The 16,158-nt window shown below is 37.6% G+C and overlaps 1 protein-coding gene across 1 annotated transcript; it reads left to right on the forward strand.

Annotated features, from left to right (window-relative positions):
* Positions 1 to 9,043: 9,043 nt before the first annotated feature.
* LOC138902755 (uncharacterized) lies at positions 9,044 to 10,258 on the forward strand. Its single transcript, XM_070190652.1, has one exon. It carries the CDS (start codon positions 9,044 to 9,046, stop codon positions 10,256 to 10,258), a length of 1,215 nt encoding a protein of 404 aa, XP_070046753.1.
* Positions 10,259 to 16,158: the final 5,900 nt, after the last annotated feature.

Below are 16,158 nucleotides of genomic sequence, written 5' to 3' on the forward strand. Positions count from 1 at the left end.
TAATAACAATCTTGAATAAAATAAGGTGTCAAATGAAAATAATTTATACAAAATAGTGTATCATATGGGTTTGGTTTAGAAGTCAATAAAATTGAGTAAAAATGTCATTTTTAAACTAAGCAAAACATCAGTTAAATTAACGAATTACATATTGAATTGGTTAAAAGAAAAACTTGATAACAATTTTAAGTAAGGTAAACAATCAACAGGGAGTTGAGTATAATTTAAGAACCGAATTATAGTAAAAGGGAGATAACCATTTAAAATAATAAGGCACCGAGTGAGATAACGAGCTCTATCTTAAGAGACACATAGAATAAAGCATGTCGATAATTCTTTTATTCAAATCATTATGTTACCAACAACTTAACAGACTATGATATACTGACTCCACGCAATTAAATTAAAATTGACAATCAATTTACCAAGTTATAACGGAGGCATATATTGGCTTATTAGAGCAATACAACAAATCACGTAGAATGCATGACTCACACAAGAAGCCACAATCATTCTAACACCAAGATAACAATGAATAACCAAACACAATCAAAATGCGGATGAATAATTTAAGGAAGGACAACAATCGTTCATATTAACAAGTTGTCCCAACATAGAATGTACTACAGGAATCACACCCGAGGTACCGCCTCGAAATCACATTTCACAAGTCATAATCACAATCATTCCTTATATCACCGCGTGAGCCTTACATTTAGTTTTGAAAAATCATTTTTCCCAAAGTAGCTACACGCGTTTTAGCCCACCTTATCTCACCACATGGCTTCAAGTAGTTCCCCTACTAGCAACACATATCAAGCCCACCTTATCTCACCGCATGTGTATCAACCCCTAGCCTTATACCACCGCATGCGTATCAATATCACAACACATTCACAACTCGCACCACAAGTGCCCATATGCCACAACTTGCCAAAAGGTCAATAATACCAATGTTTCCACAACAAATAGCACATGTCTTAAGCACAATGTGTACAAGAATCTAAAAAATAACAAAATGAATGAGAATTGCTGATCAAGGAAAGATATCTCAATAATTAACAAAATTCACCTCAATGATGATAACAATTTTTGCAACTTCAACACCAATAACTCAAAAAGAAGATATTCCACGAAATAACAACTTCAAGTAAAAGTAATTCAACAATTAAAGATGTAGCAAGACATTAAAGAAGACAATAACTTCAACTAAAGCATATAAGAGCAAAACAACAAATAAGAGATAGAACAAGTTCTAACAATATCAAATAAAGCATGTAAGAGTAGATTAACACATGTAAGAGTAGATTAACAATGAGAGATATAACATGTTATGACAATTCAATTAAAGGCATGGAAAGAGTCTAAATAACCTAAAACAGTCAAATACCACATATTGCTTGCGTACATACTCGTCACCTCGCGTACACGTCTTCCACATAACACAAATAGCATAATCAATCCAAATCCTAGGGGTAGTTCCCCCCCCACAAAGTTAGGCAAGATACTTACCTCAATTAGGCCAAGTCAACACTCAAAAATAGCTTTCTCTTTGCAATTCGTCTCCGCACGGCTCAAATCTAACCAAAACGACTTAATAAGATTAATTAATACAAGAGAAACTAATTACAATATATAAAGCTATGATCGTTACACATTTATCCAAAAGTCAACAAAAGTTAACCTCGGGCCCGCCCGGTCAAAACCCGAGCCCAAGGATATATTCTGACTACCCATAATCCCACGAGTCCATATATGTATTTTGTTTTCAAGTGCGAGTCCAAATCGACTCTGAAAATAAAAAATTTTATTTTTCAAAACATTGACAAAAATCCCCAAATTTCCTATTTGATTCTCATAAATTTGATGTTACATCTAGTGTATAATCATGAAATATAATTAAAAATTGATTAAAATCATTTACCCAGTAATTTTGTATGAAAATCTCTCCACAAAATCGTTTCCTACCGACTCTGGGGCTCAAAAGATGATAAAATGAGAGTATGTCCCGAAATACAAATCTCATAACCAGCCTCAGATATCGCATTTGCGACCTGGGGTTTGCAAATGCGAACCTCAAAAATGAGGAACCACAATCGTAAAAGAGAATACCAACCCAACCCGATGAAGTTGCAATTGCGACATAAGTTTCGCAAATGCGAGCACTGGAGCCTTCGCAAAAGCGACAGGAATTGCCACAAATGCGGAATATGTCCTTCCTAGGTGCCATCGCAAATGAGATGGAAATGTTCACAAATGCGAAACCCCTGTTCTTAGCCCATCATCACAAAAGCGAGAAGGATCTCACAAATGCAGAGATCACAAATGCAATAAAAACCTCACAAATGCGAGAACAGAGCACCAGAACCAGCTCAACCTTCTACAAACTCTCCGGAATACGTCTGAAACTCACCCGAGCCCTCGGGGCTCCACACCAAACATCAACATAGATATCAAAACATAATACAAACTTGCTCGCGAGATCAAACCATCAAAATAACATCCGGAACCATGAATCGGACCTCCAAAACACATGAAATCTACATGAAACCCAAGAACTTCTAAAACACAACCGCGATTCCGATTCATCTCAAATCAATTCAGAATGACGCCAAACTTTGCAGACAAGTTTCAAATGACATAACAGACTTATTCCAAGTCTCAAAACTAAAATCTGAACCCGATAGTGTCACGACCCAAAATCCTAACTTGTCGTGATGGCGCCTATCTCGATACTAGGCAAGCCAATAATCACGATAAACCACAATTTCTCTTAAGTTTGAAAATACAATAATTTAACACAATACAAAATCTAGCAAATACCGACATGAGCACTCCCCAAAACCTGGTGTCACTGAGTACATAAGCATCTAATATGAATACAAGTCTAGAAAACATGGTCTATAATAGTCTGAGACCAGATTCAATGAACAAGGAGGTAGAGAAGGAGAGACAAGGTCTACGGAACACGGTAGCTACCTCAAAATCTCCTGAAAATCAACTGCGTGAAATGATCAATACTGTACGGAAACACCTGGATCTGCACACGAAGTGCAGGGTGTAGTATGAGTACAACCAACTTAGCAAGCGACAATAATAACTAAGGAACTGAAGATAATAACGAGCTATACAGTCATAGTACACTTTCAGTAGTTCTAGCAAAGAATAGACATGCTTTCAAATCTGGCAGTTTAAGCCAAATCAATTTTATACAGTTCAATTTCAAGTAATCCGGATATAAATTCTTTTAGAGATTTCACAACAATAACAGATAGCAATCAAGTACAATAACAAATGCAAAGCAAGTACAGCCTCTCAGGCGACAGTCACTCAACTCATCACAACTACTCAACCACTCGGCTCTCAGCCCTCAACACTCACACTCAATGGGTACTCGTGCTCACTGGGGGTGTGTGCAGATTCTGTAGGGGCTCCTACAGCCCAAGTGCCATAATCTTCACGGATAACTCACGTGCTATAATATCCTGCACGGACAACTCACGTGCCATAATATCCTTACCTTACTGACAGGCCCCCTGCCTTACTCAGTCCTCAACCTCTCAAGTCACTCGGTCTCTCAGAAAAAACAAAGACCAACCCAAACAAAGATAACATAGTATATTAACAAACATCCAGAAAGACTGAGGTATAATACGCAAGAAAAATCATGATTGAGTACAAGACAGTAATTAGCAAATAATTCAACAAGTACGCGACCTCAACAGGTCTCAATAGCACTATAACATAGCCTAGGCATGATTTATAGTCAAATTTCTTCAACACATAGAGATCATATAGCTAACAATAAATTATTCAACTTTACAGTTTACTGGGACGGACCAAGTCACAATCCCCTCGGTGCATGCCCACACGCCAGTCACTTAGCATGTGCGCCACCTCCAACATAATCACATGATACCAAAATTCGGGGTTTCATATCTTCAGGACCAAATTTATAATTGTTACTTACCTCAACCCGTGTAATTATTTATTCCGCTATGCCCTTTCTACGAGAATTGGTCTCCGAAAGCCTCGTATCTAGCCACAAATAATTCGATTCAGTCAATACTAATTATTGTAATTAATTCCATAAGGAGATACTAATTTTTCCAATAAAATCCGAAATTAACTCAAAAATCGCCCATGGGGCCCACATGTTGGAACCAGACAAAAGTTACAGAATATGAACGCTCATCCAATCACGAGTCCAACCATACAAATTTCACCAAAATCCGATACCAACTCAACCCTCAAATCTTCAATTAAAGCTTATGAACATTTCTACCATTTTCAACCCAATCCTTACCCATTTGAACTCATCTTTCCACAACCTTATTGGTATGTATACATAATACTCTTATACCCAAAAATTATACTATAAATCACCCATTTTTACTCCAAACCCGAAATTGAAGGATTGAGGAAAGAAATTCTTACCTCTTTGAAGCCCTAGCAAGATCCTTGTAAAATCTTCAAACCTTGAACAAAAAATGATGGATAAATGACTAAGTTTTCACTTTCTCTCTCTAAAATGCTCTCACCTCTCTCTAAAATATCAGATTTTGGCTCAAAAATGAGCTTCAAGGGCTATAAATCGAAGTTAGGTCGGGTCAAAAATTAGAAATAATGGAAGCTCCGACGTTGTTATGCGATCGCATAACAGGTATGCGGTCCGCATACCGGCCGCATAATTTGGCCACCAAAGCTGGGCATTACTGACCCGGTTTGTGGTCATTATGCGGCCCGCATACTTGTTCTGCGGTCGCATAATGCACTGCGAAACAGGTCTGCGGTCGCATAGTGCACTGCAGATTTTTCTCAAATCTTGCCCCTCTCCTGATCCACTTTGCGACCATTATGCGGTCCGCAGAGTAATTCTGCAACTGCATAGTGGTAGCAGAAATGACCTTCTTCCGATAAAATTTTCCTTTACACATCGGTGCATTGTTCAACCCAAAATGATCAAAATTTTCCTTTACACATCTTTGTACTAATTGATCTACCTCGGCACCACTAAACCTTAATTTCCTTAGCAAAATTTCTCCGGGGTCTTTACACATAAGTTAACATCCGGTCAACCTTTTCAACTTAAATTCTAAACCTTGGAACTAAGCGCTTTAAATCATTTCAAAACCTCACCGAACCCAAACCAATTGCCCCGGCAAGCCAAATAACAACTACAATTCACAATTTGAGTAGTAAATGGGGGAACGAGATTGCAATAGTCAAAACGACCGGCCGGGTCGTTACAGATAGCCATAAAGTCAAACCATGGTCAAACATAGAAAATTTCTAAACCTTTAAATTACCAACTTCCGGCAAAACAAGTTAAATCAACCTAGGGACCTCCAAATTCGATTTCGGGCATACTCCCAAGTCAAAAATCATGATAGAAAACTATCGGAGCTATCAAAATACTGATCCCGGATCACATATGCAAAAAGACAAACTTGGTCAACTCTTCCAATTTAAAAGCTCTAAAATGACGACCATTCTTCCGAATAAGCTCCGAATCACTTCGAAAACCAATACCAATGATGCACACAAGTCGCAATACACCATATGAAGCTATTCGTGTCCTTAAACCACCAAATTTCATTCAAAGGCTCAATATATTAGAATCACCCTCCCATTCCTGTTGTCATTGCAATTGCGAACACGGACACATCTCAAATGCGACCAAGAAGATCGCAAATGCGTACCAGCTACCCAGGCCACCCCATCGCAAATACAATCACTGGGATCGAAAATGCGAACCTAGTAGACCTTGCCTAATATCGCAAATGCGATCCAAAACTAGCAAATGCGAGACCTAAGGCATTTCATCATACCAACAATTTCCAAACTCTTCCCAACATTCCAAAACGCGTTCGAAGCTCACCCGAGCCCTCGGGGCTCCAAACCAAACATCAACATAAGTCTAAAAACATAACACGAACTCGCTCGGGCGATCAAATAATCAAGATAATATCCGAAATCACAAATCGGACCTCAAAACACATGAATTAAACATGAAACTCAAGAATTTCTAAAAACACAACCGCGCGTCTGATTCCTATCAAACTAATTCGTAATGATGCCAAACTTTGCAGACAAGTTCCAAATGACAAAACGGACTTATTCCAAGTCCCGAAACAGAAATCCAAACACGATAGCTATGAAGTCAACCTATGGTGAAACTTATCAAAATTCTAAGCCTTTAAATTGCCAACTTTTGGCAAAACAACACAAATTAACCTACGGGCCTCCGAATTCGATTCCGTGCATACGTCCAAGTCCAAAGTCATGATACTATCCTATTGGAGCCATCAAAACACCGATATTTGGTCGTTTTCACAATAGTGAAACCTCGGTCAACATTTTCCAGTTAAGCTTCTCAAGCGAGAATCACTCATCCAAATTCATTCTGAATAATCCGATAATCAAATCCAAGCATGCACGCAAGTCATAATACACAATAGGAAGCTACTCAAGACCTCGAACCACTGAATGGAATCTTAAAGCTCAAAAAACCCAGTGAAGTCGTTACAAAAATGAGACTAAGTCCTGAAATACAAATCCTATAACTATCCTCAGATGTCGCATTTGCAACATGGGGTATGAAAATGTGGAACCATATTCTCAAAAGCGAATACCAACCCAACCTTATGAAGTTGCATTGAGACATAAGTCTCGCAAATAAGAGCACTAGAGCCTTCGCAAAGGCGACAGAAATTGTCGCAAATGCGAAACCTATCCTTCCTAGGTGCCATAAAAAATGCAATTGAAATGTCCGAAAATGCGAAACTCCTATTCCCAGCCCATCATCGCAAAAGCGAGAAGGATCTCACAAATGCGGAGATTGTAAATGAGATAAAAACCTCACAAATGCAAGAACAGAGCATCAGAACCAGATGAACCTTTTACAAACTGTCCGGAACGCATCCGAAACTCACCCGAGCCCTCGGGGCTCCACATCAAACATCAACAAAGATCTAAAAACATAATACGAACACGCTCGTGCTATCAAACCATCAAAATAACATCCATAACCATGATTTGGACCTCTAAAACACATGAAATCTACATGAAACTCTAGAACTTCTAAAACACAACCGCGCGTTCGATTCCTATCAAATCAACTCGGAATGACACCAAACATTGCAGATATGTTCCAAAAATATAACAGACTTATTCCAAGTCCCAAAAACTAAAATTTGAGTTCGATAGCCATAAAGTCAAGGTATGGTCAAACTTAGGAAATTTCTAAACCTTTAAATTGCCAACTTCTGGCAAAAAAAGTCAAATCAACCTAGGGACCTCCGAATTCAATTCGGGGTATACGCCCAAGTTCAAATTCACGATACAAACCTATCGGATCCATGAAAACATCGATTCGAGATCACATATGCAAAAAGTCAAACTTGGTCAACTCTTCCAATCTTAAAGTGACGGTAGGCTATAATCTCAGGTTTTAGTCACTTCTTGCACTCTAATTTACTGTACTTTAATTGAGTTTGAGCTTTAATTGTTGGTCTTTTGCACTTATTATGTGTTTCATACCATGTAGGAGTGATTCCGAGTTATGTAGATATTGTGAAACTAATTCGAGTTATTTGGAGCTTTGAAGTGTGAGTAAAAGCCCAAAGGAATAAGTCGGAATCGTGTTCGGGGGTCGAGGAACACTGCTAGACGTCAAAATTCAAGAAAGAATCAACTGCTGAAAAAATACACTAGTGCGAGGCACTGTGTGATGCACTGTGCTACACAGCAGTGTAAATTTATGTCAAAAATTGGCAAAGTTCAGAGGCTACCCAGTGAAGCTCCCATGCGAACCAGAAATCGAGAAACAACTGCAACAGTTGAGGAGGGAAAGAAATCTCCCCGAGAATACAGAGAAGGTTGGGCAATCCTCAACCAAGAAAGTTGTTGTGGGAGATGAGGATAATGTTGATTTGGCTACAAGAGACGTAGCCCAACAAAGAGAAAAAGCGTCACAAGATGCCGAGGAGACAGCTCTTCAAAATGCACAACTTGTCTATGAGGAGGAAAGGGCTTGGAGAATTGTTCAGAATCAACTTTTGGGTGCAGACTAATTCAAAAATATAGCTCCCGGTGCTGGGAGACCACTTGGTGATTATGCTAGACTGTTCTACAACCAAGGCTTATCAAGTGTGAGACCACATCCAGTTGTAGCTAATAATTTTGAGCTGAAGCAACGGTTGCTCCAAACTCTTCAAAACAATTGTGTATTCAGAGGAAAGATGAACGAAGATCCAAACAATCATCTGATGAACTTCAAGGAGATTATGAACACCTTTCAATACAATGATGTGTCACAAGATGCAGCCTACTTAAGGGCATTCCCCTTCACACTCAAAGATGATGCAAAGCACTAGCTTCGAAGCTTGCCTAATGGATCGATTAGAACATAGGATGAGATGACCAGAAAATTTCTTGACAAATATTTCTCATCAACTAAGACGGGCAAGTTTAGAAGAGGAATCCATAACTTTTGCCAGAACGAGACTGAACCTGTGTTTGATGATTGGGAGAGGTTTAAGGAGATAGTGTGAAAGTGTCAACATAGGACTTTTGGGATGGATTGATACCTGCCGTACGTAGAACATTGAGCAATACAGCTGAAGGCCCATTGATGAAAAAGATTCCAGAGGAGATAGTCACAATTTTGAATGAGTTATCTGAAGACGCAAATCAGTGGCCCTCTGAAATTACTGAAAGAAGAAGATCAACTGGTGCTCACCAAGTTGATGCTAACACATCTGTGCAGGTACAACTTGATGACATGGCCAATGAAAGAAGGAAGCTGACCTTAGCCTCGATACACAGTGAGCCCCATGTAGTGTGTGATATATGTGAAAGAGGGCACCGTACTCATGAGTGTTAAGCCTCAATCGTGGAATTTAATACTGTTGGGAACTATAACTTCAAAGCAATGGGTCAGAAGCAACCCGGTTTTTCGTGGAGTTCACCAGGTTTTGTGAATCAGCCGAGGCCGCAATTCTAGCCTCAACATTCCACTAAGCCTGGGCTAGAAGATCTAATGAAGTCCTTTATTGTCAAGACAGATGAGAGATTAGATGCTCATGGTTCAGCTATCAAAGAACTTAGCACTGGTTTGCAAACTTTGGAGAAGCAAGTGGGGCAAATTGCAACTGTATTGTTTGAGAGAATCTTAGGTACTCTACCAGATGACACTAAAAAGAACCCCAATGAAACGGTAAATGTTGTGACCTTGAGAAGCGGGCAAGTATTGAAAGATCCCACTCCAGTCCAAAAAGAGGTGGTACCCGAAAAAGAAGTTAAGGAGCAGCTGAAAAATAAAGTTGATAAGAAGAAGAAAGGTAAGAAAGGAGTTGAGAAAAAAAAGAAGGAGAAAACTTCAAAAAGGGAGGAATCTAATGAGAGCGAGCACATACCTGCTCTACCTTCTCCCCAAAAGTTGTTTAGAGAAAAGCTAGACAAGCAGTTTGAGAGATTTCAAGATATGCTGAGACAGGTTAATGTAAACTTACCGTTCACAGAAGTTCTCTCACAAATGTCACCTTATGCCAAATTCTTGAAGAAGATCCTTACAAAGAAAAGGAAGATCGAGGAGACATCGGTAGTGAAGCTCACCGAGCATTGCAGTGCAATCTTGCAAAACAAACTCCCTCAAAAGTGGGGAGATCCATGGAGTTTAACTATACCTTGCTCGTTAGGCACTCTTAGTTTTGATAAGTCTTTGTGTGATTCTGGTGCCTCAATTAGTTTAATGACTTTTTCTATTTACAGTAAATTGGAGAATGACCTTGGGGAGATAAGGTCTGCGCCAATATCTTTGCAGCTGGCAGACCAAACAACTATCATACCCGAGGGGATAGTGGAAGATGTCTTAGTTCGGGTAGATAAGTTTGTATTTCCTGTAAATTTCATTGTGGTGAAGATGGAGGAGAAAAACGAGGTCCCCATTATCTTAAGAAGACCATTCTTAGTGATAGGCAGAGCAATATTAGACATACATGATAGACAACTCATGCTTAGAGTAGGTAAGGAAACGATGACCTTCGAGATGAATGTAGGGATTGGGGGGGGGGAGGAGAAGCCAAGTGCAAGTGTAGAGTGGAGAGTGAAAGGCTCGAAAGACAAGGTCCCAGTGATTGAGAAAGACAAGTGTGGGGTGTACCCCAAGAAGGCTGAGAAGAAGCTATTAACGTGGATGTGTGCCTTAGTTCGGGCGAGAAGAACGGAGCCCGACTTCGACTCAGACCCCGACTAGATATTCAGGGAAGTTCCTCTACCTTATGATTTTTAATTGTGTGTCATGGCGACATGCCACGACTTAAAGTGTGGGGTGGAGGATATTTGTATGTATGTATATATGTATTTTAGTTTTCGTTCTGTTAGTTGTAGTAGTTAGAGATTGAAAACAATTGAAAACAGAACCATAAAAATTTGAAAGATTTTTGAATTTTCCCGACGATGGATATCATTTGACAGGTTTCTTGAGGGACTAAAGTCGAAAGAAAAAGATAAAAAGATTTTTTTATTTGGGTTGCGTTTCTTTTCTAAGGGTTTTGATTGAACCAGGTGTACTTAATAATTCCCCCTTGGTTTTTCTTTGGGTTGCGTTTCTTTTCTAAGGGTTTTGATTGAACCAGGTGTAGTTAGTTTTTATATTTTGTTAAGAATAATAGGAAGCCTTATGTTGAGAGCTGAATTGAAGGAAATATCGCTTAACTTTATTATACCTTGAGAGTAGTGAGTGCTTTAGTTGTGACACTTAGGCTCATTTTTTGACTCTTGTATGAGTACCTTAAATTGTATGATCTTAACTTTGCTTAACTACTTTGACTAGAGTGTCTTGATAATCCAATCTTGAGTGAGTTAGGTGCCACATGTGTGTTAGGTTTTTGTGTTATTCCGTGCATTACATTTGATGTCTAGAACTTACCCCGCATGTTTACAAAGCGAAATGGTAGTTTTATTCAGTCTTGAAAGTGATATTGGCATTTCTTTGTTGAGCCAGTTATATGCTATTACCCACCAAATTGTTATGTATCGTAGTTCACCTCGTTAAGCCTGTAATCCTATTTCTTTGGCAACCACATTACAAGCCTTACCCTTATGTTTGAATTGACCATCTATTTGAACCATTTACCTCTCACGAGCACTTGAAATTGTTATGAACTTTATAAAAGTTGAAGTGTGGGGTGATTGGTTTGGTTTTTGAGTGGAACTAATAAACTAAGGAGAAATGTGCACTATTTTGGAAAACGTAAGAGCCACTTGAATTGAAAAAGAAAAAAAATATAATTGTATGGTTGTGAAAATTATTCCTTGATAGTGGCAACTCTTGATGTAATTGTGTTTAAAGAAGTTGGGAGTTAATGTAAATTGATGTGAAGGTGGAGTATTGGTTTGACATAAGTGTGGGGTTTTAACAATGAGATGTATGTATTAAAGTGCTTAGGGAGGTGTAGTCACTCTTATATCTAAATGTATCCTACCCGTCCCATAACCTACATTACAATCAATGAAAGTTCTACTAGATCCTTGACTGAATGAGTTCGAATTAGTAGAGTAGTACACTACGGGCAAGCCTATGGTGCATCTTTTGTGGAATATGAATGTGCTTTCTGAGAGTGAGTGAATTCTTTCTATCTTGAGTTCCTAATTGTTCTTAATTTTTATTTTGTGTGGAACTACTCTCTTTTGTTGTGAGGGAATGTGATTCATGAAGGAAAGGTAATGTCGTTGACCTCTATGTTAGGGTAAATGAGTAGGTTATAAATAATGCGTGGTACTTGTGAGTCAAATCTTGAGGTGAAGATATTACACTATTGTGCTTAGTCTATTTTAAATATTCTTGGTATGATGAGTTATGAGAGTAGTGTAATGAGGTCGTGTCTATATAAAGTGTAGTTTGATTGCTCGAGGACGAGCAATGGTTTAAGTGTGGGGTGTTGATAGTAGGCAATAATCTCAGGTTTTAGTCAGTTATTGCACTCTAATTTACTGCATTTTAATTGAGTTTGAGCTTTAATTGATAGTATTTTGCAATTATTGTGTGTTTCATACCTTGTAGGAGTGATTCCGAGTTATGTATACATTGTGAAACTAATTCGAGTTATTCGGAGCTTTGAAGTCTGAATAAGCCGGGATCATGTTCGGGGGTCGAGGATCACTACTAGACGTCAAAATACAAGTAAATATCAACTGCTGAAAAAATACACTCGTGCTAGGCACTATGCGATGCAGCGGTGTAAATTTACATCAGAAATTGGCAACGTTCAGGCGCTACCTAGGTGTGCGAGCATGCATTGGGCTCGCAAAATAGATAGTATACTTGCCAAAGTGTGCGGCCATATGCGCGAGCACACTCCCAGGTGCGCGGCCGCGCACGTCCAATTACGAAAAGTGTCCTATTTCGCGTAGGAAAAGGTATTTTCGCTTGGGCCGGACCCTACTTGAGATATATACGTGGAAAATGGTATTTTTTGAATTTTTGACACATCTAAGACCTAAGGAGGCTAAGGAGAAGTGGGAGAAGCAAGAGTACAAGGATTTCATTATTCAATGCTCATTCACGACAAGAGTTTGGATTGTTTATGTTTTCCTTTAACTTAAATTTATTTGTGATGAATTACTCCATATCTATAGAGTAGTTCTCTTTAAGGATTGATGGATTTGGTATATTGATATTTGTTTATGGATATTAACTCTAGTTTTTATGCATTAAATCCTTTTGGATGTTTTAGTTGTTGCATCTATATTCACATATTTATGTAATCAAGAGAGACATACTTGTGATATCTTTGCATTATCTTGTTGGTTGAGTTCATTAATTCTTCTTAGTAATCGAAAGAGGCTAGTTGAATTATTGTTTAGACCTAGTTAGGAGGATAATCGAGAGAGGTTCTCCTAAAGACGAATCCACTACGAACTCTTGCATATCTTCACCGAGCTTAAATCCGTTCACATTGTGAGGTTGCAACTTAATTGAGAGAGGAGATTCTACTAAACCTTTGAACTAATAATTGAGTGATTTGGAGAGACTCACTTGAATATTAGAAGTAAATTAACTAGAGTTAAATCCCAGACAATTACCTTGCACCAATCCAATCAACCCTTATTTTCTCCCATTTATATCTTCGTTGCTTACTTTTGTTGTGATTGTCATAGTCAATTAGCTCTAGATTCCTAGTTAATTTTAGATTTTAATCACATAATTCTCAATTGTTAATGATCTTGGATAGCAACCAAGCTATAAACTATGAAAATACTATTTAACTCCAATCCATGTGGATACGATATTATGTTATACTATATTCGACTAGCGAGCATGTTTAAGTCTGTGTTTTGCGCTCGTCATAAAGCTCTAAAATGAGGACCATTCTTCCGAATAAGCTCCGAATCACTTCGACACCCAAAACCAACGATGCACGCATTTCGCAATATACCATATGAAGCTACTCGAGACCTTAAACCACCGAATTGCATTCGAATTCTCAAAACGGCCGGTCAAGTCGTTATAATTTTTGACCTTTGCCGCGCCCATGTTCATTCATCAATCACTTGTCCTCAGTTAGACTTATTATATATTGCGTATTCACTTCTGGGAATGGAATATATTTAGTGGGACGGACTTCATATCTTTTCATCAAAAGCATATTATTTTGCCTCATTCATCATTGTATCATCAATATGGTGTATTGGGACCAACCCCAACATCTTATCATCATGGTGCACCGAGACTTAAACCTGATTTTATCTTACCCGCATTGTGTATTAGGATTTAAACCCATCGTCTTACTCTCAATTAATGATATAATAGGCCAAAGTGCACAGGCACTCACCTTTCATTATTGTATGCATAAGGGAATTAGAAATGCAGTACATACTCGTATACCACTTTTCTGTAAGTCAGCTTGTCAGAAGAAATAGTTATATGTAGTATAGTACATCATGTTATAATGCCAAATGCCCAACAATGCATAATCATGCATTACACTAGGTGTATGTATTGGTGGAAAAACGACATGACATGTGGACCATCAGCAAGGTGACAAGTGGCACTTTCAGTTGAGTCAATAAAAGAAAACAAAAAGGCACTAATGAGGTATTTTATCAGAAGAGGTACTTGCCCTTACAACTGAAAAAGAAGAAATAAGCACGAAATGAATGAAGACCATAAAAGGGGAAGATTAATAATCTGTTACAAATAAGGAAGGGAAATCGGCATTGATCTTGATGACGGAAAATCCTCAGTTATTATTATAACAGTTATAATTAAATATGGTAATGGGCAATCAAGGCAATTAATGCCATTAACGAGCCAGAATTAAGTAGGAGAACCGTTATAATAGTGTATCCTTATATAGCGACCCGTTCCTCATCTGTAAATGCATCTGAATAATTTCTTTCAATATATGCAATCAGTCTTTTACTTTATTCAAGTGTTCAAATCGCAATTTTGGGAGAGATTAGCAATCAACATTAAGCTTTCTTTCCTTACCTATTATTTTCATTATTTTTCCTATTCTTTGCATTACAAAGAAAATGAAGTAATTTTGGTTATCAATAACCTGATTTTTTCCTAATATTAACTTTGACCGAGAAATTTATTTTTGGGTTAAATAGTTTACCCAAGAACCTAAGCTTGTAAATGGATATACTTGAATTGTGAAAGACAATAAGTTCAAAATCTCATTATTACTAACATGTTTTGTTTCTATACTGAATATGAAGACTCGGTAAATACTTCTAATGATGCAAACACCGCTTATAATCATATTTGGAGATATAGTACTGTCACAAGAAATTATCTAACTCTACTGATGATTACTTCTATCCGTATTGTAATGATACAAATCAATTAAGAAGCAATCTATAAAAGTCGTCACGTCCTCATTCATAAATAAAGAAATCATTGTGAAGTATGAATATATTTTTTCTCTTTCCTTTTTAAAAAGAACTAAGAAAAACTAAAAGTATTCAACAAGGCATGTCAGATGCGAACTAACACAAGGCTACTGGGATCTGACGCCTTTCCTCTTAACAAACATGGGTATGTCAATCTTAAAATAATCACACTTAAAATACCTATAGCCAAAACCATATATAGCAGAATCAGTAAAAAGATAATTCATACGTTTAGTTCATTACTAAATCATTGTAATGATATAACTGTATCCCATATACTAAAGAGTTGTATGAAGGAAAAAAAACTCCGAGTAGATAGTAGCATCAAAACTACTAAACAGAAACATATAGCTTTAAGATTTTCACTAAAACTTTTGTTTTCGTTCAGGCAACAATTATGTTCCTTACTGATATTTAGGACTAAAACTTTACAAAAAAGGAAAACTTCATGAGGTCTAATTTCTTAGGATTAAAGAACATAAAAGTGGATATTTTTGTACTAGTATTAATGTATAAACTCTTACTATTATAAAGAAAAGTTAGAACAAAGTTACATGGCCGCCAAAATGGTATGGCTAAAATATCACATAATCATGACGTAGAAGATCATGAAATGAGTAACTCGTGCTAATACCGTGCAAAGAAACTAAGCTCAAAGTAACAATATTAAACAAGAAAATAGACAAAAGAAGTGTCACGACCCAAAACCACCAAACGACTGTGATGGTGTCTAACTCACTTACTAAGCAAGCCAACATAACAGCAAAAGAAAATAATAACAGAAATAGCAGAAGCAGTATAAGTCTAATGCCAATGATATAAATAACTGCGTCGAAATAAAATAATCATCGACATAACTAGTAAATATAAAGTCAAGAGCTCGAAAATAAAAGTACAAGTCTAAAATACCAAATAACAATACTGTCTGAATGAAAGACAATAGTACAAAATGAAGAGAGATGCCAAGACTGCGATCGAGATGCAGCTCTACCTCATCGCTCCAAGGATAACTCAGCTCTAAGCCTCAGCTACTGGTGGCTCGGTCCAACACCCGGATCTATACAATTAAGTGTAGAGCTTAGTATGAGTACAACCGATATATGTGTTTCATCCATATCCGACATCAAATTGACCCTCAAATCATCAATTTTTACTTTAGAAACGTTTTTACTAAAATCCCCAAGTTATCCACTTATATTCATCAATATATTGCTAAATTCAAGGTTGAAATCTTGAATAATAGCCAAATCCGAG

The sequence above is a fragment of the Nicotiana tomentosiformis genome, chromosome 12, assembly GCF_000390325.3.
Source record: "Nicotiana tomentosiformis chromosome 12, ASM39032v3, whole genome shotgun sequence".
NCBI lineage: Eukaryota > Viridiplantae > Streptophyta > Magnoliopsida > Solanales > Solanaceae > Nicotiana > Nicotiana tomentosiformis.